The sequence below is a fragment of the Molothrus ater genome, chromosome 11 (assembly GCF_012460135.2).
Source record: "Molothrus ater isolate BHLD 08-10-18 breed brown headed cowbird chromosome 11, BPBGC_Mater_1.1, whole genome shotgun sequence".
NCBI lineage: Eukaryota > Metazoa > Chordata > Aves > Passeriformes > Icteridae > Molothrus > Molothrus ater.
Genome location: NC_050488.2, coordinates 6,621,005 through 6,644,786, shown reverse-complemented (window position 1 = coordinate 6,644,786; position 23,782 = coordinate 6,621,005). Strand labels below are relative to the sequence as shown.

The 23,782-nt window shown below is 45.8% G+C and overlaps 1 protein-coding gene across 4 annotated transcripts in view; it reads left to right on the top strand.

Moving 5' to 3' along the window:
• The window catches only part of POC1A (POC1 centriolar protein A), a 53,906-nt gene extending 40,963 nt beyond the window's left edge, over window positions 1-12,943 (top strand). For 2 of the 4 annotated variants that reach the window (XM_036391213.1, XM_036391211.1), the window contains exons 10-11: window positions 680-817; window positions 12,659-12,943. In XM_036391213.1, coding sequence (XP_036247106.1) covers window positions 680-817; window positions 12,659-12,757 — 237 coding nt within the window. In that variant the 3' untranslated portion in view covers window positions 12,758-12,943. Of the gene's footprint in view, window positions 1-676; window positions 818-12,658 lie in introns of all 4 variants that reach the window. The other 2 variants (XM_054516081.1, XM_036391210.1) reach the window with 1 other exon arrangement.
• The last annotated feature ends 10,839 nt before the right edge of the window (window positions 12,944-23,782 follow it).

Below are 23,782 nucleotides of genomic sequence, written 5' to 3'. Positions count from 1 at the left end.
AAAACAGTTGAAACTTCAAAGTAAACTTGTTCTTAATCTCGTTGAGGAGGAAAACCAGTTCAAGATATAAACAAAATTAAAATTACTTAATCAAAACAGTTCCAATGCATATTGGGACATCTTGCTTCTGCTGAACTTAACTATGGTACAATGTCTGCCTACTTTCAACTACCAAACATGGAGAGAGGCTTTAACTTCACTGTTGGAGTGCAATAATCAGACTCCTCTGGGGTAGCTTACTTAATTCCTGTCACTGGGATGTAGTGCTTCCCTAAGCAGCTCCAGTAAATCTTCACTTACCTGTAGTCTGTGCCTGTGTGCCACAAGAGCACACCAAAGTTCTTTGCACACAGAAAACTTGAACCTTACAGGATTGCCTCAAGATTTTTATCAAAGGTTTGCCTTGCCCGGTGGGAGTTTAAAAACACCAAAAGCACACACAAAACCCCCCCAGAAAACAACTAAACCACCCTCCACCTGGAGCAGGCACACAAGTCAGCAGAAGCTTTTCCTTTTCCAGCTGTGGCAAGAACAATTCCTTTCCTCCTTTCCCTGTTTTTAATAGCATAGACTGTCCCAGCATAAACTGTCCTTTACTGTTTACCCTCCATGGAGCAGCAATCCTTGTGCAGTTATTTGCATTGCAATAGCAGATCATGTCTGTTTATTTTTCTAGCAGTCAGAAATGGATGGTGGCATTCATCATAAGAAAACAAAAACTCAGGATTCTGTTAGGACCCATGAGCAGCAAGAGGAGGAGACCAGTCTTGCAAATACTCTGGAGCATATTATGGGACAGCTGGATGTTCTGACTCAGGTATGATTTGCTTTTTAATTTGTTATTGACCAAGGTAACTGTGACTGGAAGAATTGAGAATGTTTTGCAATAGTTATAATAGAATAATAATATGGCTAATAATATGGCTAATAATATGGCTAATAATATGGCTAATAATAATATGGCTAGTTCAAAACCTCTGCTTTTTAGTAGTATTTTGATAAGTCTTTCATCATCTGCTTCTCAGCTTCTCTCTATCAGTTTCCTCACACCGACTTCCACCTTAGGCCCTGCTCTTCCCCAGTTTCTTTGTGCTGCAGCGTGGTAGAGGCTGCTGGAGCAGCTCTGATAGACTGTGCTGTTAGCCAGGGTTTATCTAAGGTGATGCCTAAAGGAGTGGTTGGCAGAACAACTCTGTTTTGGTGAATAATGTGTGTCTCTCTTCCCTCCTCCGTTACACCACAGCCCATAGGTGAACTCTGTTCAGATCCTGCTCCTTTCCCCCATCCTGCAGTCACCTACACAGTCCAATCTCTGCAGAATCCTCCTCCCATTAACAAGTCTGGGCCCTTCTGTGCCTCCTTGCTGGAACATGTTTTTCACCCACAGCTACAAACAACTAATCCCTTGCTAAAACATTAACAAACAGTTCTTTCTTGGAGTCAATAAGCAATGTTTGAAGAGAACCAGCCATGAATGGTGATCATCACAGAATATGTTCACTTAATAAGAATTTGGGGATAGAAGTGTTTTTGATTAACTAAACTGCTCATTGTGGAGAAATACTGTTTCTGGTGGGCTGGACCTGAATTTCATTGTGGTTTTTTTTCTGAGGTATGTGAGAAGCAGGGAGAAAGTATGGAATGGCAAACATTGGAGGTCTCCTGTAGCTGAGACTATGGTGATAGGTTGGAAAATTCTGTTGGGAGGGTTTTTCTGTGAGTTTCAATACTGTTTCTGAGGAAGAACAAGTAGGTCTTAAACTCTTGGTGTTGAACATACTGATTAGTAGTCTGAGTTAGCTCTCTGCTCTTGAGAGAGTTAACTTGTCAAAGTACTTGTCAAAGAGTGTAACATGATGGGTTGGAGGGCCCATCAGGAGATTGAAGGCTGTTTTAGGGATTAAAAAAACATGCCACAACTATAAGCAGTCTAAAATAGTGTAGGATGAAACCCAAAAGGTATTTAAGTTCACTTGGCAGAAATGCAAAAAAGCACTTTTGCTGTGATCTTTAAAACACTGAACACTGGAGGAGGGGAGGGAAATCTTGTGTGACACTGGGCCCTCATACTTGTGAGTAAAAAGCAATCCAATGTATACACAAGATATTTTAATACTGTTTTTACGTCTCCCTAGTAAGCTTGGAATGTGATTGTTATCTTTCATTACATTAATCACATCCACATTTCTGATGATGGATGTGTAATGGCTCCTTTTCAACTTCATAGGTGTTTAGAGGAGGCAAGTATTGCAGTAAACAGTACGTGTGGGATTTAACCTAAATATAAGCAATGCAAATATCTCTGTTGAAGATATTGTGTAACTGTAGAAAATTCTAAATCTTGTTTTAAACCTAGCAGAAAGAGAAATTGAGATCAGTGGGGGAGGAATAAATTAGTAAGTTATAGGATAAAATTGGAAGTAGCCCTGAAATAGTAAAAAACCAAAAGGCTGCCTTGAGTAACTGTGTTCTTCAACCTTTTACCTTTTTTGTAGCATTTTTACCATCTTTGAAGCACTTAATTTCCCATTGGTTCTACTCTGTGTATATTGTATTTAACACCATTTTAATGCATTTGTACAGGTAGGTATTTCTCACATGCTGCTTTCATGCCAAGGTTTTGATATGTAGAAGCAACACAAACCGACACCAAAGAAACTTTAGCAAATGAGCCTGGAAGAATTCCTCATTCCTGCACTAAGGCATAAAAAAGGCACCTCAGAAGGAGGGATGTGGGCAGTAGCAAGGCAGATGTGGAAGGCATTGACTTGCATGTCTGAACTTTGGCTTTTTCACCTTGGGCTGGTAGGAGAAGGGAGTGCAGCTCCAGCACAGCCACTGTTACCCCTCTTTGATGCAGCTGGATGTGCTCTGGTGTAGGAGCTGTGGTGTGCAGAGACCCAAGGGAACTGGAAGCAGTGCCTGGTGTGGGGCTGGTTGTCTTTCCAAGGCATTTCTGCCAAAGCACAAATGGGTGCTGCTCCCTGCAGGCAGCAGATTCAAACCAATGTGTGTGTCAGGTTTGGGCCTGCTGACTTCTTTGTGAAAGGAGGACACCACTGCTTCTTCAAAACAAGCCTTCATAAACAACACTTAACAGGTGTCACTATTTTCTCTTCAGAAGGGCTGAAGATGCTCCTAGTGCTCTGTTAAAATCATAATTCCTGAGTATTTTGTGTTTCAGGAGAACTCTAAGGGCATAAACAGGGCCATCCACTTGAAGGGAAAGAGAATGATTTCCAGAAATTATATAGCCATCCATGGGCTTCTCAAAAATTTCATCTGTTAGCTCCATGGGAGCTTGGATTAATTTCTGATGTGGTACCTTGAGTTCCTGTGTTCATTGTTGTTGTAGATGCAAGGCTGTGTTGCCATCATGTAAAGTACCAGTGGGGGAAGGTTGAAGTTGTAATAAACTACTTGGGGAAATTATGCAGATCTAAGCCAAACTTACTTTCCTAATATTTTTTTCTGTAGCTGTCATTTCAAGGTTTAAACCTGGTATCATGTAGAAGTGAGAAGAGAGACAGTACTTCCAATTTCTGCTGAAAGAGGTGATAGTAAGACATCAGCTGTGGGCTGTCATCCCTTGCCAGCACACAGCTTTGTTCTGAGCTGCACACTTGAAGCTGCATCACCAATTATTAGTACCTTTCCTCTGCTGGCAGTAGATTTCCAGATGAAATGTCATGTGCTTTGATTGAGTGAGATTGTTTTTGTTCAATTCAGAGGTCTCTTCCAGCCAGTCACCAATCACTGAGGCTGTGGAGGTGGTGTGCCCTGCACAGGAGGATACACTGAAGCAGACTTGCTCCTTCAGCTGGGCACTTCAGTTCTTATCAGAGAGAGATGGATCAGAAGAATCCAGTGGCTGTTGTGTATCACAGCTGCCAGTAACCATGAGAGTGAATAGAGGCTTTGCTAAGCTTCATTCTTATGCTGTTGATAGGATTCTTTAAAGTTTTGGCAACTTTTTCAACTGGTCTTTAATTCAATTAAACCTTTTTTTCCTCCCCCTCCCCAAAGCTCTGTCAGGATCTCTTTCATTTTATTTGTAAGGAACTGGGCTAATGTGACCTGACAGGGTCTTCATATTTTTTCCTAACAGCAGTTTGTGTTTGGCCTTACATGGCTCTTTCAGGAGAGTAGCATATGCTTAATAATTCTGCTGCCTTCAAGAGTGAAGTTGAGACCTGGACATAAGCCAGTTGTTCCCAGTAGTTTTGGATTACTTTTGATGCCCTGGTTCCCCTCTGTAGGAGAGCAGGCAATTCACATCTGGCAAAAGAATGAGGAGGATGAGAATAATAAATGTATGATACTGATGCTTTGCTCCTCCCTTTCCTGCAGCTTATTCTCTTGTCAGTGTCTCAGTGTTTAAAAATCCTCTACTGCCATTTCAGAGATGTGCCCAAGATGAAAATGCAAACTGTTCATCAATTTATTTGTTTATATTGAGGACTGGATCTCAGTATCTCTGAAGAGTTGGGGTGAATATTTAAGTTTAAGGGGAAAACAAGGTGATTTTTCTCTCTTGGATAACCTGGCACAGAAAGGTGTATTTTGGCTGAAACAAAAATGTAGCAGATATCAAAGATTAGCTTGGTTCAGGTGCATTTACAGCTGAGCTGCCCTTCTGAAAAGATCATCTGTGAGTAACTGTCTTGGCTGCATTTGCTGTGATCATCTTCAAACAGTTTAATGTACTCTTGTCCTCACTCCAAACACCTCCAGCTGCTGTGTTCACTCTGTTCATCTGTGGGCAGCAGGCACTGAGGCAAAAACTGCTGGTTTTATGTGGGAAGGAAGATGTCTTCTCCAAAGGAAGAGTTCAGAACCAGGTTAGCATAAAAATTCATAAATAGCTGCGATAATCCACCCACAGGAAATGGCTTTATATGCTTCCCCAAACTAATCTTGCCTTGAAGCTGGGAGAAAACAACACGGTGAAATGGAGAAGACTTGATAAATCTGTAAAATAATCCAAAGCCTGAATTGAAGGACAATCTAGCTCATGTGAGATTAAAGGATTATTTCACTCCAGAAAAGATTGCAGGCGGAGAAAGAATTTCTCTAAATTATTTTTAGCATAAAAAAGACTTGGACAGAAGTAAGTTGCTTTTTAATTAAAACTGGAAATGTTTGTGTGTCCAGTGCTTGGTAATGAAAGTGAGTAAAATCAAATTTTTACTCCTTTTTTGAGATGTGGTCTCAAGCCTGTGTTGGTGAGGGATGAATGTGGTCTCTCTTTTGAGAGGCACTGAATGTAAATTAAGCAACTGGTTTAGTAAAATATATGCTTTATGGCTTCAGTAGTTTCAAGTCAAGAAGAAATATTTGGCAGTGGTGGGGGGATCATGTCCCAAGTGCTTCTACCTTTGCTGTGCACAAATATCTTGGTTTCTGTGTTGCTCTCAAGACCTGAATACCAATGGACCCAATATACAGGAGAAAAACTGCAAGTAATTTTTATTCCAAGAGAAATAGTTTGAAATGTGAAACACTAATAAAAAAGTTCTCATCTGAAAATCTGTGGAGTGTCAGATGAGCTTGGTTTTTAAATCTGAATTTAAAAGACATAGAGGCTATTTCTTGTGAATCAGACCCATCTCTTAGAGATTCAGTAGCTTTGATCTCTCACTCAAAACAAATTAAGTACTCTGGTTATTGCCAGTCCTCTGTGTCATTCAGCAGAGCAACGTATTTTTTCCCCCTGAAATTTACTTCCAAAATACGCTTTTTATAAAATCTTGATGCAGATACATTTTTCTCCTTTCTAAGACTGCTTAAATTAAATGCACTCTGAGGGATGTTGCTGTCTTAGCAGGGCACCCTCTGAAGGCTGGCTCTTCAGAAGTGCTCATCCTCTCCCTGGATGTTCACAGGACCTTCACCTTCCATTTTCCCTCAATGGGAAGGAATATTAAACACCTCCCACAATTTGTTTTCACAAGCAGACTTTGAAGATTAATACAAGTTGTTATTCAGCTATTGGATACCAGCAGCTGAGTTCATTTAGGTGAGTGATTTGCATCCTCTCAGAGGCTGGGGACGGATATGAGAAGGCTTTGAAGTCTTTGTGGTTGGGGAAGACCTCTGGTCACTTGGAGTTCTAACCTCTGTACTGTGCAGTTGCTGTCATGGTGCATGTTTGGACATTTTCTTGCAGCTCATTCTGACTAGCTGTGGTTTTTTGTGAAACTGAGAGTCTCCTGACTCCTTTGGCTGTGCTGGCCCAGCCCCAGAGGTGAGAGCTCTGCAGCAAGGAAGCTGCACTGAAGCCATCAGCCATTCCCTTGCAGAAACGTGCAGGATCTGATGCAAGTGCCATCAGTTTAGCTTTGGCTGATCAGCTGTCAAGACTAAAGCAACAGCAACGTGTGATGAAACATTTCTACTCAGAGGGCTGTAAATGCAGACTCAGTTGCAAAGGGCTTGTGTGCCTTGTGTCTCCACCCTGTGTGGATGAAACTGGCAGAGCCTGTGGCTCATTTTTGTAGCTAGGATTGATTTAATACAAAGTACAACCTTTTCTGTACCCCAGGGTCCCTTTGGTCACTGTGATACTGGTACTGATCATGCTGCTTGCTCTGGCAAATACTGGATGGTACTGGAATTTTTGTGTATGCTTGTGTGGTTTTCCTACTGTAAAAAGCACAGTGAGCACTGCAAGTGATCACTTGTTGCTGTGCTGAGTACCCCTGGAGGAGATTTGTGCATTACCCCAAAGTTGCTGCTATAATTTAGTGAAAGGGTTGGTAAACTGTAATTCTGGTAATTCTGCAGAAAGTGAGGTGTGCTGGGAGGTGGAAGGAGAGGTGGCAGCTGAGAATGATAGAATGGTTTGTTTGGAAGGGACCTTAAGATCATCTAGTTCCAGCCCTGCTGCCAGGTCAGGTTGCTCCCAGCCCCATCCAGCCTGGCCTTGAGCACTGCCAGGGATGGGGCAGCCACAGCTTCCCTGGGCAATCTGGGCCAGGACCTCACCACTCTCATTTTAATTCCAAGGGGAGGGTAGCTGAGCACTGGCTTTGAGTTTTCTCAGTAACCATTTCCTTCTTGCAGTGCTTCAGGCTGCTAAACAGAGAAAATTCTTTACTTTTCAAGTGTCCTCAGTAATGGATGTCTGAATGGTGGATGAAGAGAGGGGTGGGACTATGAACTCATGCCCTGCACTAGAGAGCAGACAAGGAGGTTGTTTAGCAATACAACTTGAGCAGATCCTGATGAGGCCAGGCTAGTGCTGGCATTTGTCCTTCTTCAGGCATTGTCATGTATTCCTAATCCATGTGACCCCACAGTGAACCTCGGATGGATGCGCAAAACCTGCATTGAGGGCTCTGTGGAGCTTCCTGACTCAAATCTGTGCAGCAGCACTGACCAAGATGTTCCTGTTCAGCCACATTGGAGCTAACTGTGTTGTAGGAATAATAATAAGTTTGTAGAATTTGAAGCAAGTTAGAAAGTAAACCCAGGAAAATTCATGGTGTTGAATTAGAGAATGGGATAGTGCTGAGTCTTCACTCACTAACTCAACCTGGTGTGAAATATCCTATGCAAATAGGTTTTATGAGAATTCATGTTAGAGTTTGCCTTCAGAGCCATTGAGATGGTCAGGGGCTACAGACCTGATTTTAAATGTTTGGGGTAGCACCTCTTGTTTTAATCTGAGCACATGAGGAGTTATCATTTCTGTTAGAAATACCCCACATTTTATTTTAAACCAAAAACCACTCTGAGGTTAAGGCTTTGACCACTGGAGTCAGGCTGGTCCTTGCAGGCATTTGTTTGCTAGATAAAGTGTTAATTCTGTGAAAGCTTCATGCCTTCTCCTACTGTGAGATGAGACTTCTCTCCTCACTCAATCTGAACTGCCAGCTCTTCTGAGAATGCTTCAGAGGTGCAGAAGTGTAGCTGACTTGGGTGCCATCTCAAAGCTGTTAAATTCCAACTGGCACTGAGGAGAGCAGCCCAGCTCTCTGTAGGTGTGCTTGGTAAGAGCAGGGATCTGCTCTGGGGGTCCAAGTGCAGCTGCTGAGGTGAGGGGCACTGGCTGCAGGTTGGGGCAAAACCCAGCATGGGATAGGAGGAGGAGGAGGATCTGTTCTTGCCAGACAAGTTCATGCTTGAACTCTCTGCATAAGTTCTCTCATGAGCCTTTCCATCTTGCAGCTGCAGTTTGGAGTTGTAAACTGTGATTAGTGGTGGGAGTTAAGGGTTTTTTTTCTCCTGTAAAAGGTAGGTAGGGCTACCCCAGTGCAAACCCTTCCCATGTAGTTTGTTTCACTCATTGCAATAGTTTAGAGAAAGGGCTCCCAAGCTTAATTTACCTGGCTGCCCCTTGGATGCTAAGGCAGCATTTTTATGATGCAGTTCTCATGTACTTCATGTTTGGGAGTAAAGTGGGCTCTGAAATTGCTAATTTTAGGGAAAATCACTTGAAGTTGCAGCGTGGCATCTTTGAGAGCACACCTGCACTGGCCGTGCTTGTTACAGAGGGCAGAGCTCTCTGACCTGCAACTCTAGGTCAAATGTGACAAATCCTATTCTGTAAATCTATGGGCAATCTGTAGGTTTCAATGGACCTTTTAAAAACCATCAATCCCTAAGTTCTGCCTTGTACCCACACAGTGGAGTGGAGAAAGTGTGGGTGCAGAAACTTAAAAACTTCTGCATTTGTTGTGTGCTTATTGTGGGTGATTTTTTTTATAAATTGAAAAGAAAATGCTGTCTTCATAAATTAACATGTCAGATAGGGAAGAAAAATCTGAAGAGGAGGAAATAATGTTTTTTCTTTGAGCTGTTTGATATGTTAGCGCTCTGCAAAATGTTTTAGCATATGCTTAGAAAAAACAGTGGAGCAAACTTTTGAGGATCTTTTTAAGTAAAGCTAGAAAACTACTTCTGCTTCCTTTGAGATCAATGGTGAGAGGGATTTTCTGCTATGAAGAAACAGGAATAGAAGTGCAAGTATCCTATTTTTCTTGCACAGAGCCAAGAACACATCTGTGGTGCAGTCACTGTGCAGGATCGTATCCCTTGTAGGTTCAGCCAAGCTGTTGTTACTTTTCTGAGGAACTGCTGTGTCCATACTTTTTTGGGGGGATTCCGTGATTATTGGTGCTCAGTCAGGCAGTTCTGTCCCTGTGCTATTCCATGGCTAACTCAGAGCCACTGTGGCTGCAGACTGGAAAGGCCCTGTGCTGCACCTTTGGCCTTGCAGAGTGTCCCTGAGCAGGCTGAGCTGAGCATCAGTTACTCCATTAGTTATTCTTTGCCTGCCTTGCCCCCAGCTCCAGGCTGTCCTGCTTTAGCCCATCTGGCTGGCTGGATCTCTCCTACCAGGGGCTCCACTGCTGCTCCAGAGCCTTGCTGCTGACCTCTGCTCCCTGGCTCTGGACTCCTGTTCAGGTTTCCTTCGATGCTGCTGGAACTGGTTTCTTTTGGCATTCAGTTAGCACCTGGTTCCCCTTATCTGTCCTCCTCAAAAGCCCCTCCAGGGCTGCTGCAGAAGCTTCAGAAGCCCTAAGACCAGTGGCTTTTGAACTGTCTCTGCTGCTTTATCAAACACGTTTAAGAGGGGCTAAGGAAAAGATACCATGAGAGCATCTTGGAACAGCATCCCAAATCACTGTTATTTGGGTTGTAAAAATAACATGGAGTAATGGCATAAGGGGCTTGTCATCAGGTAAGCAAGCATGACTACTGGGGACCTCAGTTCAGGTGTCCTGGGGGAGGATGGGAGTGAATATTCCCCAGAATTTTAAAGTAAATTGGAGGCAACTTTTTATTTCTCCATATTTTCTCATTAATGTTTCCAAAGAGAAGATTGGTCTTCATTTACCTTCACAGACTCAACATTGAAAAAAAAAAAAAAAAAAAACAAACCAAAAAAACCAATGTTGCCAGAAGTGTTGGTAGAAGTGATTTAAGTTTTCTGTGAAAAATTCCTGTATTCTGTTCTAGTGCCCATAGTAATGCTCAGTACATTACTGCAATGTCAAAAATACTCCTTAAAAAATAAATAGCTTGGTCTTTTTTTCTTGTTTAAGCCTAAGCTGTTGTCCCTCTGCCAATTTGAGCCAGGACTTCAATAAATTATCCAGCATTTACTCCCTGGTGCGTAATGGAGACATGTACTGAATTCCTGACACACCAGGAAGCCCAGATCCCAGATCCTGCCTCAGAGTGCAGACTGGGCTCTGGTGAATCCTCACTGGATCTGGCTAACAGTGGTCTCCTCCTTGGCTTAACTGCTGGTTTGTCATCTTTGAGAAGCCATAGCAAAAGCATGCAGGAGTTGAATGGGTGCAGTTTCATTTGCCTCCTGAGAATGACTTGCTTTATAAATAGCAGCATGGAAATATTGTAAAACTTTCAGGTGCTAATAAAAGAGCTTTTCTGTGCAAGTTGCAATATAGCACTTAGAGCAACTGGGTAGTATTTGTGCTTTCCCTTACCTTCCTAGGATATCAGATGCCCTGTCTATTTATATTCATCATATATTCAAGTCTAAATGGACTAGAGTCATTGATTCCTACTTTGGTCTTCCTGAATTTAATTTCTGACTGCTGCTTTTCCACTTTTAGTTTCCAAAAAATACTTACTGCAAGTTTCTGCTTATACTTACGTGCAATTTCCATTCCAATAAACATTTTCCTTACAGCTTTCTCACAAATTCAACACTCTGTGAAGGCTGCTTTACTTGTGTCTCATGGTGCTGTGTGTAACAGCTCTTAACTCCTATTGACAGGATCATGGTGGCAGTAAATCATGGAACAGAGGAACCACGAGTGATCTGGGCATTGCTTCTGGCAGGGCAGTGTGACTGGGCCTTTAATTCAGCCGGTTATCTTTCTCAAGGAAATTTGATGCAGTGTTTCATTCTCTCTCTTTTTATTGGAGTGTTGAGTTACTAGTTCATTTTTTTAGATGGAAAAGCCAGGATCCCTACTGGTTTTCATTCTCTGTCTGGTTGCTTAAAGGATAAGATCTTTGCTGTAAACCCTTGATAGACATTTGGCCTGCTGTGTTCTGCCCTTGGTAGCTTTGTCCTGGTCTCCAAGACAGTCACTAGGCAATGGCATGGCTGGATATGGAAAAGATTAAGTCCTCTCTCCTTTGAATAGATGGGAGGGCTCCTGCTGGCTCTGGGGCACCTGGGATGTTACCTGCTGGCTCCACAATGTTTCTTCTGGTTCTCTGTGTACTTCAGTTCCTGTGCCTCTAAGGGATGGAAGTAGAGGAGGGAAAAACTTAAATGCAGCTGGTGCTGTTGCCTATGGAATATTTGACAATGCAGGGTTTATTCTTTCAGGTGAAGCTTTCTACAGCTGCAGCAGAGCTCTTCTGCCTTGTCACAGGTCAGAATTAAGAAATATATTAGAAATAAGCTTTGAACTGTGTTTAGGGAGGAGAAAAGGGTGCATTATGATGCACTGGACAACCTCAAGCCCTTCCTGACTTCCTTGATGCAGTCTTGCAAGATGGCTTTGCCTTATGCCTGCAGTTGTTTTTACTATGTCTGTTTTCTCTTCTCCCCCACAACTTGTCTCATTCCCCAAATCATTTTACAGCAGACTTTTCTTAGTCTCAAGTGGCCTTAGCCAAGCTATTTCCTCTCTTTGTGCTTTCGTTTCCCCAGCTGTAAAATGGGGATAATGAGACCTGCTTGCTTTTGTCAGGCACTTAGAGATGTGCTTACGAAATGTGCTATTAAAAGGCTTTCTATGTATAACTGCTATACAAACAGCGGTTGTCCAAGTTTATTTGAATTACTTTATTAAAGTCCAAGGTTCTGAGCATCCTTTGTTTTTAGCAGAGGATGTTATTTATGCAGTAAAAATGCCCAAAATGTGAGGCTATCGATCGCTGCTGATAAGTTTATGGATATTAAAGCATTAAATCATCACCGCCCATTATCAGCCATTCTGGTGTCTCTGGAAGCTGAAAGTGGTTGTGCATAGCTGGGGCCCTTGATTATCTTGGAGTGATCAATAAAAGGTTTTCAGCAGAAGCTTTTATTGCCACGTGGTTAAAATGTTCTTCCTGTGCATCCTGTACATGATGACTTCAGCTCCAGGAGAAAGAGAGCAATCCTTTGTAGGGTAAGTGGATTACACAAAGAAATGTAGGCATTATGTTGAGGAAGATATTGCCACTTTTGGAGGGGAGTTTTCCCCTCCATCTCCTGCTGCATTGTCTCGGGCTGGGAAGGTTTTCTTGCCTGTCGTGGTGCTTGTCCAGCAAGTTTTGAGTGTTTTAATTACAGCAGACCCGTGGTGTTGAGGGAAGGGAGGAAATGGTTGGAAGCAAAGAGATAAAATCAGAGCCATAACTGAGTAAAATTGTTTAAAACTTGTGTCTCGTTAGCAGAAGTGTGTCTGGTGCCTCATGAACCTGTCCAGGAAAGGAAATGCAGAGCCAGTGCTGAAATGGGTGCTTGGTGTTGTCTGCAGGAGGGCTTTGTGCCCACTGTCTGCCCTTGCTCCTCTCTGAAGTCATGAAGGGCTCTGCCCTCCTGGAATACTGACACTGGAGTTCCAGCCTCAAAATATTCCTGTGAATTTAGTGTTTTACTGGGCACATTTTATTGAGAGTACAGTGTGCAGTGTGTCTCTGTCAGTAGCTCAACAGCAGCTTTTACTTTGTTTTGCAGACAGTTTCCATCCTGGAGCAGAGGCTGACACTCACTGAAGACAAGCTGAAGGAATGTCTTGAGACTCAGCAGAAAATCATTCAGAACAAAACAAACTGATTTCCTGAGATCAGACAGGAGCTGAAGGAATTGGGAGGTTTGAGGTTGTTTGTGTTCCTAACAGACTGTGTGTGACTTGCTTTAACAATTTTGAGCACAATCTATTTTTCAATTGGAATGTATAGTTACTGTATCTGTAAATAGCTTTGTTACTTCACTAAAATAAAAGCAATATTTTATTCGTAATGTGGGTAACAATTGTGATCTCTTGTGCTTTCCAGAAGTCCAGCAGCCAGCATGTGGACTGAGTACTAACCAGGAAGGTCACATCTCTCCTGTCTCTGGTCCTACTAAGTTCAAGTGTGTAAGCACTTTGGAGTTGCCAGATGCCTGGCCCAGGCTGTACTAGGCCAGTTGCTGAGGCATGTGCTGCCTGAAGGTGAGAAGCAAAGTGCTCTCAGGACATTTGGGGCAGTGCTATCTGCTTTCACCTCTGCTCTAGGACCATATTGAGCTTTCATCTCTGGTCTAGAACCATATCAAGCAGGTGAGGTCCTGTGCAACTGGCACCTGGAAGGGTTTGTCTCAGCCAAGTCTCACACAGCAAATCTGACACAGCAGCTGAGACCCTGGATGATATTTGTGCAGAGGTGATTAAATCTGACACATTCAACCTGCTCCCATGTGCAACAGAGGAAAAATGACTGAGGCTGGAACAGAGGCCCCAGCGTGTCAGATGCAGGGTGATTTCCAAGGAGATTTTGCTTCATCTTTGCTTCTTAAGTTAAAGACAGGGCAAAGGGACAGGAAGGGAACTAAACAGTGGAATGTTTTCTCCATCATGGAACTCCGCTCTTCTCATACTGGACTGCCTTTAATTTGTGGTCATTTTGCAGATGTTTTCACAATTGAGTAGCTCATCACTGGCACCTTCCTCCCCTCATTGCTCCTCCTGACTTTTTTGGGCCTTGAGCAGCTGTTCAGTATGTAGCTGCACAAGAATTTGGACTTCTGGGAGATCCTGTCTGCAACACCTCTTCTGCTAACACATACTGGTGGTCTCCTTTCCTGCAATAAACTCTGACCCACATTCCTGGAGAAACTTGAGCAGCCCAGGGTTGCCTTGCTCACCACTGTCTGAGCTCTGCAGACAGGGAGGCTGCCTCAGTCCCTGCCCTTGGTGGTACCTCGTGCCACCAGCACCTGCCAGCCCTGCACAGCTTCCAGGGCCTCTATCTCCACGTGTGTTGTGGCACTCTGGATGCTTGCCTGAGGACAGGCTGGCATCCTTACTTCACATGGAGGTTAGCTGGTTTTAAGGCCAGGCTGTGTGGTTTTGGCTTTAGAATGGTTTCTGGTGTTGCACCTGTTTTTGTTGCAGGCTGTGTTAGCTGGGACAGTTCCTTGGTGGTGTTAATGCTCCTCATCCCACATGGGGGGAGCTGGTTGTGTTTTCCTGCCCTCCTTCCCTCCTGGTCCTTTGTACATGTCTAAGGAACCCCTTGCTGGCATGATCACAGTATTTCACTCCTTCATTTGTGGGAGGCTGAGAGCTTTCTCATTTCCATGCTTGGTTGATGATGAGTTTCTCTCTGCTCTGCCACAGACTTTGTTTTCTGTTTCCAGGCTCTGAGTCTGATAAATCATTACTTTCCCTTAATGGAATCAATTCAGTGGTGGTATTCTGTGCTCTTGCTCTAAGCTTTCAGTGGCTTTTTGCTGAGAGCCTGACATCATTTTCATTGAAATGAGCTTGTGTGGTGATGCAGATGGGTGGGGAGGAGGGGACTCAAAGATGCTGTGGCCAATTTGCTGCTAGAAAAACAGCTGTTCCTGCCCTGATCTGCTGCCACTGAAACAATGACAAAAATCAGTTGCAAGAGCCTAAACTTTCAACTTGATCCTCGGTGTTGTGGACTGGCCTTTGGGGTGTGGAAGGGAAAATTGAAACATTCCTATATCAGTTTTTAAGCTCAGTTAGAGTGTGGTGCTAATAATGCCAGAGTTGTGGGCTTGATCCCTGTATGGGCCATTCACTTAATAGTTGGATTCAATAATCCTTGTGGGTTCCTTCCAACTCAGAGTGTTCTATGATTTACTTTAAAAATAGCCTTTGCATCCTTTTAATGTGTAGTTTCTAATGTCTTAGAGACACAGAAGCAACTGTGTATAGTATTTTAGAGAGGATGGCAGTGCAATTGACACATTTCACATGTGCCCAGAGGTGTCCACATTTGGGCACTTTTGATACAGATGATTTTCCTTTTCAGATGTTCTGAGTGAATCAGAAACATTTGAAAGATGTAATTGTGCTTCTAAAAGAGGTTAAATGCTCAAGTGCTGAGGACAAGTGGGATGTAGGGTGCTGTGTTTTAACCCCAGCTGGCAGCTAATCCCCACCCAGCCCCTCACTCACCCCAAGTGGGATGAGGAAGAGGCTCAGAAGACCAAAGAAAACTCGTGGGTTGAGATAAAGACAGTTGATCAGGTAAAGCAAAATGTGGAATTCATTCACCACTTCCAATGGGCAGGCAGGTGTTCAGCCATCCCCAGGACAGCAGGGCTCCATCACATGTAATGATGACTTGGGAGGACAAATGTGAATGCCCTCCCTTTCTCCCTCTTTCCCCAGCTTTACATGCTGAGCATGATGCCACATGGTTGGAACATCCCTTGGCTCAGCTGGGCTCAGCTGTCCTGGTTGTCCCCTCCCAACTCTGTCCCTCAGCCTCATCTCTTGGGGTGGGGTGAGAAGCAGAAAAGGCCTTGGCTCTTTGTAAGCACTGCTCAGCAGCAACTAGAGCATCCCTGAATTATCAGCTCTGTTACCAGCACTAATCTGAAACAGCCCTATAGGAGCTACTGGGTAAAAAAATACCTCTATCCCAGTCAAAAGCAGCAGACTGGGAAAATTGCTTTTCTTACCTTCTTGTTCCATGTTGTTGTAGTAATAACCCTGGGTGGATGGGAGTGGGGAGTCAGAAGGAGAGGGAATCTTAAAACCTCCATATGATTTAGGAGGCAAGAAAGGTAATCTGAAAAGATTCTGACAGTATTATCTACCTTCTTTGTCCTAAATCTCAGCAACTTCATTTTCCCCCTTACAACCCTCCTACCTGGAAGAGGACTTAAAATGTACCAGCACTTCTGAAGGCTGGCTATTGCTTGAGAGGCAGGCAAGGCTTGGAAACTACAAGACTGACATTTTAATCCTTGGGATTAGATTGAACAACAGTTTAAAAAAAATGAGGAGCCCAAATCCTGTTGCCTGTCTTGTTCTGAGACTCCATGCTTTATCCACTCAGCACCCCAGGTTTTGAGTGCTGAGGGGAGAGTAGCCTCCAGAGTGAGTTAAACCCACTTTTACACTCATGATCTTTTTTTAATGTAGTGTCCCATTTGTGAAGCTGTGAACTCGGGGAGCAGTGGAGCAGCCAAGTGAGGAGCAGCCTGTGGCTTGTCCTTGGGCTGACATGGCCTCTGCTCTGCTTGAGGACAAATCCTGCCTTGCAAACCTCACCTGGTGAGCTCTGTGCAGGAGGAGCCCATGAAGAGTTAAGGATTTTGTTTTGGATTTCCAAGGCATGGTGGAAGCCAAGTTCTTAAAAAAGTAGTTTAATTTGTTGCCATTACATTTGCCAGACATATGACCTCACTAAACTTTCAGCAAGGGTTCTTTGTGCTGAGATTGGCCCCTGGGGAGCCCAGTGCTGCTGCAAATGGCTTTTTGGCTGCTGTGAGTATGGAGCATGTTAAACATAACCGTGATCTCTGAAAAAGTAAGAATCTTCAAGCACTGCCCACTTTCCTTCCTGTCTGGGAGCTGGAGTTGGACAGATAGAACAGCAGAGCTTTACTGAATAGGCAGAAACAGCAGAGCACTGTGGTTCTGACTCTCCTGGCTGGGAAATGCAATAGCCAGGAGCATCCTCTGCCCACAGGCTCGTCACTGGACAGGGGTCCTGCCAGCTAACCAGGAAATAAAATCCAACTATGATCTAAGTAGCTGGGCTAAAACTAGCCAGCCTTGTGGTACAAACCACTTATTATATAACCTCTTTAAAGAGCTGCTTTTGAACGAAATGTTTTTTGAAACACGAGTGAGTAGGAGGGGAGGGGAGCGAATCGTTTTACAAAGGTTTGTCACTCTGACGTGAGAGCAGGGCTGTTTCTTCTCTTGCTTTTAGAAATGGTTGGTTTGCAAGTGCTTCTCAAGTGGCAGGACCTGATCACTGGTAGTTTTGGGAAGGAAGTAAGCTGGGAAAGAAGATTCTCATATTGATACTCCTCTGTGGATTTGGTCTGTGGATTTAGTGTGCTGTAGGAAGTTTTACGTGTGTCTCAAGGAAAGTTGGGATTTGTAGCTCTACAACAGAGCTGTCACTGCAGGCAGACATCACTCTTCAGTCCCCCTGTTCTCCTTGTCAGAGGAGATATTTATAAATTCCTTCCTCTGTTGCGGTACAGGTTCCATGAAAGAAGAGTTTGTCAGGGATTTAATGTGGGGTGTCAGTGAAAAGAGTGATGGGCTTGCAGGACACAGGTCTCTGGCATCCCTTCTTTTCTCCCTGTCTCCTTGTAGCACAGCACAGCAGCCAGTGCTGCTGGTAAAGGTGTGCTGAGACCCTTTGTGCTGCACTGCACAAGTGGTGGCTGTCACCTCAGGTGGAGTTTGAAGGTACCTGGTATCAATTCTGAGCAAAGGTGAGGGTACATGGTTAAACCAGCAGGAGGGAGAGGGTGCTGTGGGGTGGTTTCTGGTGGGGGGTGAGCATTGTGAACACCTGGACATGTTCTGGCAGAGGGTCATTTTCTGCTTAGCTGCAGCTGAGACAGGCCAGGTGACCACTGCTCCAGGCCAGGAATTTGCCATCTGCAAGGAAGTCTTTCCCCAGTGACCACCTTTAGATTTCTTTATACTCACTCCAGCCCTTCCTCCCTGATAATGCAATACAGCTGGAAACACACCACTCTGTTGTCACAAAAATGCTAGGCTTGAATCAGTGCTGTGACCCAGTGCCAAAAAGCTGTCACCCCTGTTCTCCCTTGCTGTTTCTGCTCCCTGCAGGCACCTTCCACGCAGCTCATAACTCACTGCTGCCTTCCAGAGATGAGGCAAGCTGAGGATACAGTGGTGCTCTGTGTGGCACAAGGATTTTTCTGCAAATTTCCGGTGGGGAATGCTACTGCAGCTGATCCTGCTTACTGCAAGAGCTTGTGGCTGTGTGGAGCATGTGCCACTGGTGGTAGCTGCTCTTGCAGCTGGTGACTGAAAGGGTTAAGCTTAGCAGCTGCCTGGATGGAGCTCCTGCTTCCCTCTGGGGTGGCTGCTCCTGGCAGGGATTCCCTCCTCACGTTTTCACAGCCTGAGCTGAGCTTTGGTGTGCAGATCTTCCAACTGCAGGAAGGACTTTGCCTGTTTCAGCTGAAATGAGCACCTTGGAGTGTGCTGGGCACCACGGGATCCTCTGGCAGCACGATATGGGCAGGGGACGAGGGGGGCATTGCTGTTCCCCTTGTGTGAATCCCCTCTGCCATGTGTAGGTGCTGTAACAGCCACAAAGGCTCTGCCTGTCTCCTGTTACACCTGGTCCATGAGGTGACCAGGGCTAACTGAGATGGTTTTCATCCTGTGACAGCCTAGGAATATCCTTTTCCTTTTGTTCTTCTAAGCTGTGGTTACTTCAGAAGACGCTGTTCTTTTCATCCTGGGAGCAGTAGGTGTTGATTTCTGTGTCAGTGTCTTCTGATGCAGGCCTCTGGCTGGAAAAGTTTGTCATTGCATGTTGGGTTCCCTAGGCTGGGAGCTTTTTACAGGAGTTAGGGATGAAGATCCTGGCTTTTGGCACTTGTCCCCTGTTGACATCAGTCAGTAGGACCAAGACAGAGGTAGCTGTGGTGTTGCAGAAACTGCTGAGTGCTCCTGGAGTGAGAAAGGCAGGCTTCTAGACTCCTGTTTGTGAAGCAAGATCCCCAAGGTGACCTGTTTGACTCTGGCCCTATCTATGTGCTGTTAAGTTAATTAACAAATAACTCTAATGCCACTTGATCTCCTGCTTAAAGATCAATGCTTGCCTGCTGGGCTATTTTTTCTTTGTAGCTCCTGTTTGTTTCTTAAGGGAGAGATTATTTGACCTGTGTATTTGTGTGATGTGTTTCTTTCTTTTACTCTATTATTTATGAAATCAATAGGTCTTAAAAAGGAACTCTTACCACAAAGTGTCTGGAGCAAGGTGTGCTGAGGAGAAAGTGAAAACCTGCCTGCTGGCACAGCCTTTCCCATCAGCCTTGGCTGGAGAGAAGAGGAGCTCACCTGAGCACAAAGGGGTGGATTGTCCATGAAAATGCCTTAACAGCAGCCCAGGTGATGGGGGCAGAAGCAGAAACTCTTGTCTGAGTACCTGCAGGTCACACAGTGATGCAGGGCCAGAAATAAGGGTGGGCCATGACATTGATGTTTTAAATTGGGCAGCTCAGGTGGGGGGTATGGTGCAGGCTCTGTGCTGCAGAGGATGCTGAAAATTCTTGGGATACCTTTGAGAGGAGCTGTTGGTGGTGTTGAGCAGGCTCAGAGTGCTTTGGAGACATTGCAGCTGTGGTGAGGGAAAGAAACAAAGCTGAGCAAGTTTCTGTGTCTGGTCCCTCTCCCCACCCTTTGATAGCAATGGGCCTGTTGTTTTCCCTGGTTCCTGTGCTCCCTCCCCAAGGGTCAGCAGTGCATTTTGGAGGTTATGTTCTTTGCTGCAATTCCCGCACTCTGCCTCTCCTCACTGTGTGCTGCCTTCATTGCCAGCTCTCACAGGAGAAATGAAGATGAAAGAGAGCAGAGATAATTATATTTAATAGCAATGAAAATCGGTGTGGTGATTGAGGAGCTGTTTTCCTTCCTGCTCTCCCACCTATTGAAGGTGGGAGGCAGCTTTGAAATCTCATGTGGTCATTTGGCCAGCCCTGTACCAGGCTCCACTGTGGCACCAGTGGGGAGGGGAAAGCCAGGTGCCATCTGTGTTGTCTGGATTTTCCAGCCTGGCCCAGATAGACAGGAAAGTCTTTTCAAAGCCCCTTTGCCCCTTCTACAAAGTGCCTCTGCCCTAGCCCCAGCAGGTTGGCTCACCTGCCTTTTGGATGCAAATACTTGCTAATTTACAAGTTGGGAAAGGAGCAGCAGAAAGCTAATGAAAGTCAGCTAAAGTCCTCTTTTCTTAATCCACCCCAGCAGTTCACAGTCTGGATCAAAGGGCTGTGGGATCAGCTGCCACTCATCCTGCAGCCAGCTGCTCTGGCCCTGTCCTGGGAGCCCAGGATGTGAGAGCAGTTGCTGCAGGTGGAGAGGTGCTGAAATGCCAAATGATAAATCTCCAGCAGACACTGGAAAGGTTCTCCCTGTCTTTGAGACTGGCATGAAATGGATGCTGTGGTATCTCAGGTGTTCAGAGAGCTCAACGCTGAGTGAGTGACAAAGGGACTGTGACTCCCATGGTTGGAGCCAGTGTGTCTGTCTGTCTGTCTGCAGTGAGTGGCAAGGCAGTGCAGCCACCAAGCCCAGGGGCAAGAGCATGCTGTGGCCTTGGCAGAAACCTCTTTAAAAGCATGACTGTAATTCTTATCCCAGCATTTATTTAATGTCCTGGGACCCCTTCTTACCCTTCATCAGCTTCCCACCACCCTGCACCAAACGCTGCTCACTGCGAGTGTCTTCCCCCAGACTCTGCAGCCAGAGTGCAGGATTTGGCAGTGAACCAAATTATTTCTTATGTGTGGCATACTTCCCTCTCCTGTGGCTACCTGTAACCTGCTCCATCCTCCTGAAACCCTCCTGCCTGCACAGACCAGTGAGACTTTCCTTTCCTGCCCACCAGGGAGATGCTGGATCTGGCTCTACCTCCTCCCCAGGTATTTGTGCTTTTTGATTTTTGTTTGCCTCTCCTTTCCTGTAGCCTCTCAAGAAGCCTGGCCTGACTGAGAACTGTGTGCACTGTGTTTCTTATCCCACCCTGGCAGCCATGGGCTTATGCAGGCTCCACACCTGAGGTCCCCCAGTTGGTGGGTTTTGCAAAACCCCTTTCTAAAGGATTTCACGGCCAGTCCTCTGAGACAACACAGGGCTGGAGGGAAAAACATGTACCACTTGTGTGTACTGGTGCGTGTGAGTCAAACTACATCCAGGAGTCCTGGACAGGGCTGGGAACAGTCCTTTCTCCAACTGATAATCCTTCCTGGAGCCCCACCACACTGATAGTCCTTCCTGGAGCCCCACCACATCCCTGCTGGAAGGTTTCTCTCTCTCCTGTCTGATGGAAGCTGTCACATAGGTGGGATGTCTTGTAATGCCAGCATTGCACAGATATCCTTGGGATCTTTGCTGGAGACCTGTGAGGTAGGAGAGGCCATATTCCAGCCACTCGTCACGGACAGGGATCCTGACTCACTGGAAGGTGGAGTGACTTGATTCAGACCGTGGCACTTGCCTGCAGGTGGTTGTGCTGTGGCCTCCAGCTGGGGCATGGTGAGGCAGGTTTGCTTGCAGCTGGCTGGGTGCTGCTGGCAGTGGGAGTGTGGTGTGGCTGGAGCATCCAGCTGTGGTGCCACAGCCTCAGCTGGCTTTTGTGTGGAGCTCAGCTTTGCAGCTGCAGTGGCTGAGCCAAGATCAGCACCTGTGTTTCTGTTTCTTTTGGCTGTCCTGTGGGACACTTGTGGCTTTGCCTACTGGAAGGTGCCCCAGAGCTTGGGTGCTGGGTAGGGATGTGGTGTTGCAGCAAAAGTTTGGTTTGGCTCTGAACTCCCTGTCCTGGGCTGGAGCTGGTGATTGACCCTGGAGACCTCGGCCTCTTTCTCCACAGACAGGGATAATAATATTGCTATGAAAGGGGTGGTGTGGAAGTCAAAAGCTAAGTGGTACCAGAGTTACTGATGAAAGACCCGCTGGTGTGGAAAGCTACAAGAAAACCCACTGTGGTCATGTTCTCCCCTCTGTTGTTACAGTCCAGGAGATGGAAATGTCAGTCAAAACAGAGGCTGCTGAGGGTGAACCAGTCTCTTTGGAGATTGCAGACAGCATCCTAAAGACATGTCCTCACAGTTGCCTGCATCCCTCACCTGTGTCTGTGCTTGGCTGAGGAAATAGCTCATGGCTGTGTTGAAATGTGTTTGGTTGGGTGACAGCCCAGGTGCAGAGCTCTGGGTGCTGTTTCATTTCCTGTGCATCTCACGGCTCATCTCTCAAGTGCTTTCTCAAGAGGCTTTCTTGTCTTCCACACCAAACCTCCTCCCTTGTTGACTCTTCACAGGATGGTTTCTACACTTGGATTTTGTGTCTTACTTCTTCCTCTTTGTCTCCTGAGGGTTTCATGCCTGTTAGGCTCACTGGAGATCTCTGAGAAGGGAGGGATCCTTCTCTCCTTTTTTCTTCCCTGCAGACTGCATCTCTTGATAAAAGGCCCTTCTCCCTATTGTGTTGTGCTGAGTGACCAGAGTGTCCCCTGCTTCAAGTCCATTTTCTTGGCTCACCCTGAATATGCTCAGAATTTGCTGATAGGATTTGCAGTTCCTGACAACCACGTCTTTGCTCAAGCATCAGGGGTGGAACAGACTATCACCACCACTTTGAGACTGGTTTCCTTGGTGGTGGGCTTCAGGTGCAAATCCCAAATTTCAGGTTTCCTTCCCAGCCTCTCACTGCTCTCCCATTGCTCTGATCAGCCAAGGCTGGTGGGAATCTGCCACTCCAAGCAGGATGCTGGGATAGGGGCAGACAGCAGGGTCCTCTGCCATCAGTGCAGTGTGGCTCAGTGGCCTGGCTTGCAGAGTGCAAGAGAAAGCATCTCCTGTTGTCCAGCAAGTGCCATACCTAGTGTGCTCCTGATAACCACAGTGATATCCTGCAGTGTGAACTCACCTCTCAAACCTGACCCAGGGAGTTGGTGCTGTGAGATAAATCTGTGCTGATGGGTTCTGCCCTGGTTGGTTGTGTTGCACCTGCACTGCACAAAGTGCCAGTGTTACACCTTTCTCTAATGTGTTTGGGGTGATACCTGCACTTTCACCGTGGCCCAGGGTGGCTCAGGGCACGAGGAGAGGCTGCTGCAATAGGCAGGGGAAGGAGCCAGGAGATGAGGCTCCTGCTGCTTAAACTGACTGCTATGGAGTAGAAGGATTTCAGAAAAAATCCACACGATTTGGACGTGCCCAACACTTCCCCTGAGCTTGTGAGCTTGACCTGCCCCCAGGCAGCCCAGTTCCCCCCACCCCATGCTGTGTGGGGCTGTGCAGCTGAAGGAAGCTGGGGAGTTCGTGTCCTCCCCCAGCCACAGGGGAGGATTAGCTCCCTAAACCATGCCAAGACAATAAGCTGCAGATCAAAGGCAGAGGAGGTTGGCCAGGCTGTGTGCACTTCATCTGCCCTTCATCACCCAGCACTCCTTGCATCCTGCCTGGGGGTCCGTGGGTCACCCAGCGTGGGGGGAACAGTGCTTTGGTGGTCTCTGTGCAGATTGTGGGGACAGATTAGGCTGCATGGGAGGCATAATCAGGAGATTATCATACCTTCTCTTATCTTAAATGCCATCTCTTATCATACCTTCTCTTATCTTAAATGCCATCTCTTATCTAAATGCCCTCAGTTGTGCGTTCTGCAACAAAAGCTTACAGGTTTGAGTTTACCAGGTGGTTGCTGTGGTGTGGCTGGGTGAGCAGCAGATTCCTGGCTGTGAAGGGAAACTTGCAATATCTTGTCTTTGGTGCACAATGCTTGTGGAAAGCCTCTGGGCTGGCTGACTTGGAGTCTCTGTACTGCTCTAGAGAGTGAGGTTTCATGTTGTGGAGCTGAAAAATGGCATTCAGGATATGGTGAGTGAAGGCTGGGAGTGTGGGCCTCCAGCTTCACCCCAGTTTTCTGGAACATCTGCACTGTTAGGAAACACTTAACTGCTGTAAGCTCCTGTTGAAGGAGCTGGGTTTTACTGCAGCAGGAATGTCCTCAGTCAGGGCAGATGCCTGCTCTTCTCAAAGCCCATCCAGTGTTTCTACACAAGCTCATTTTGTGTGGGCTCTTTCAGAGGTCTGACAGATATTAAGTCTGCCCAGGTC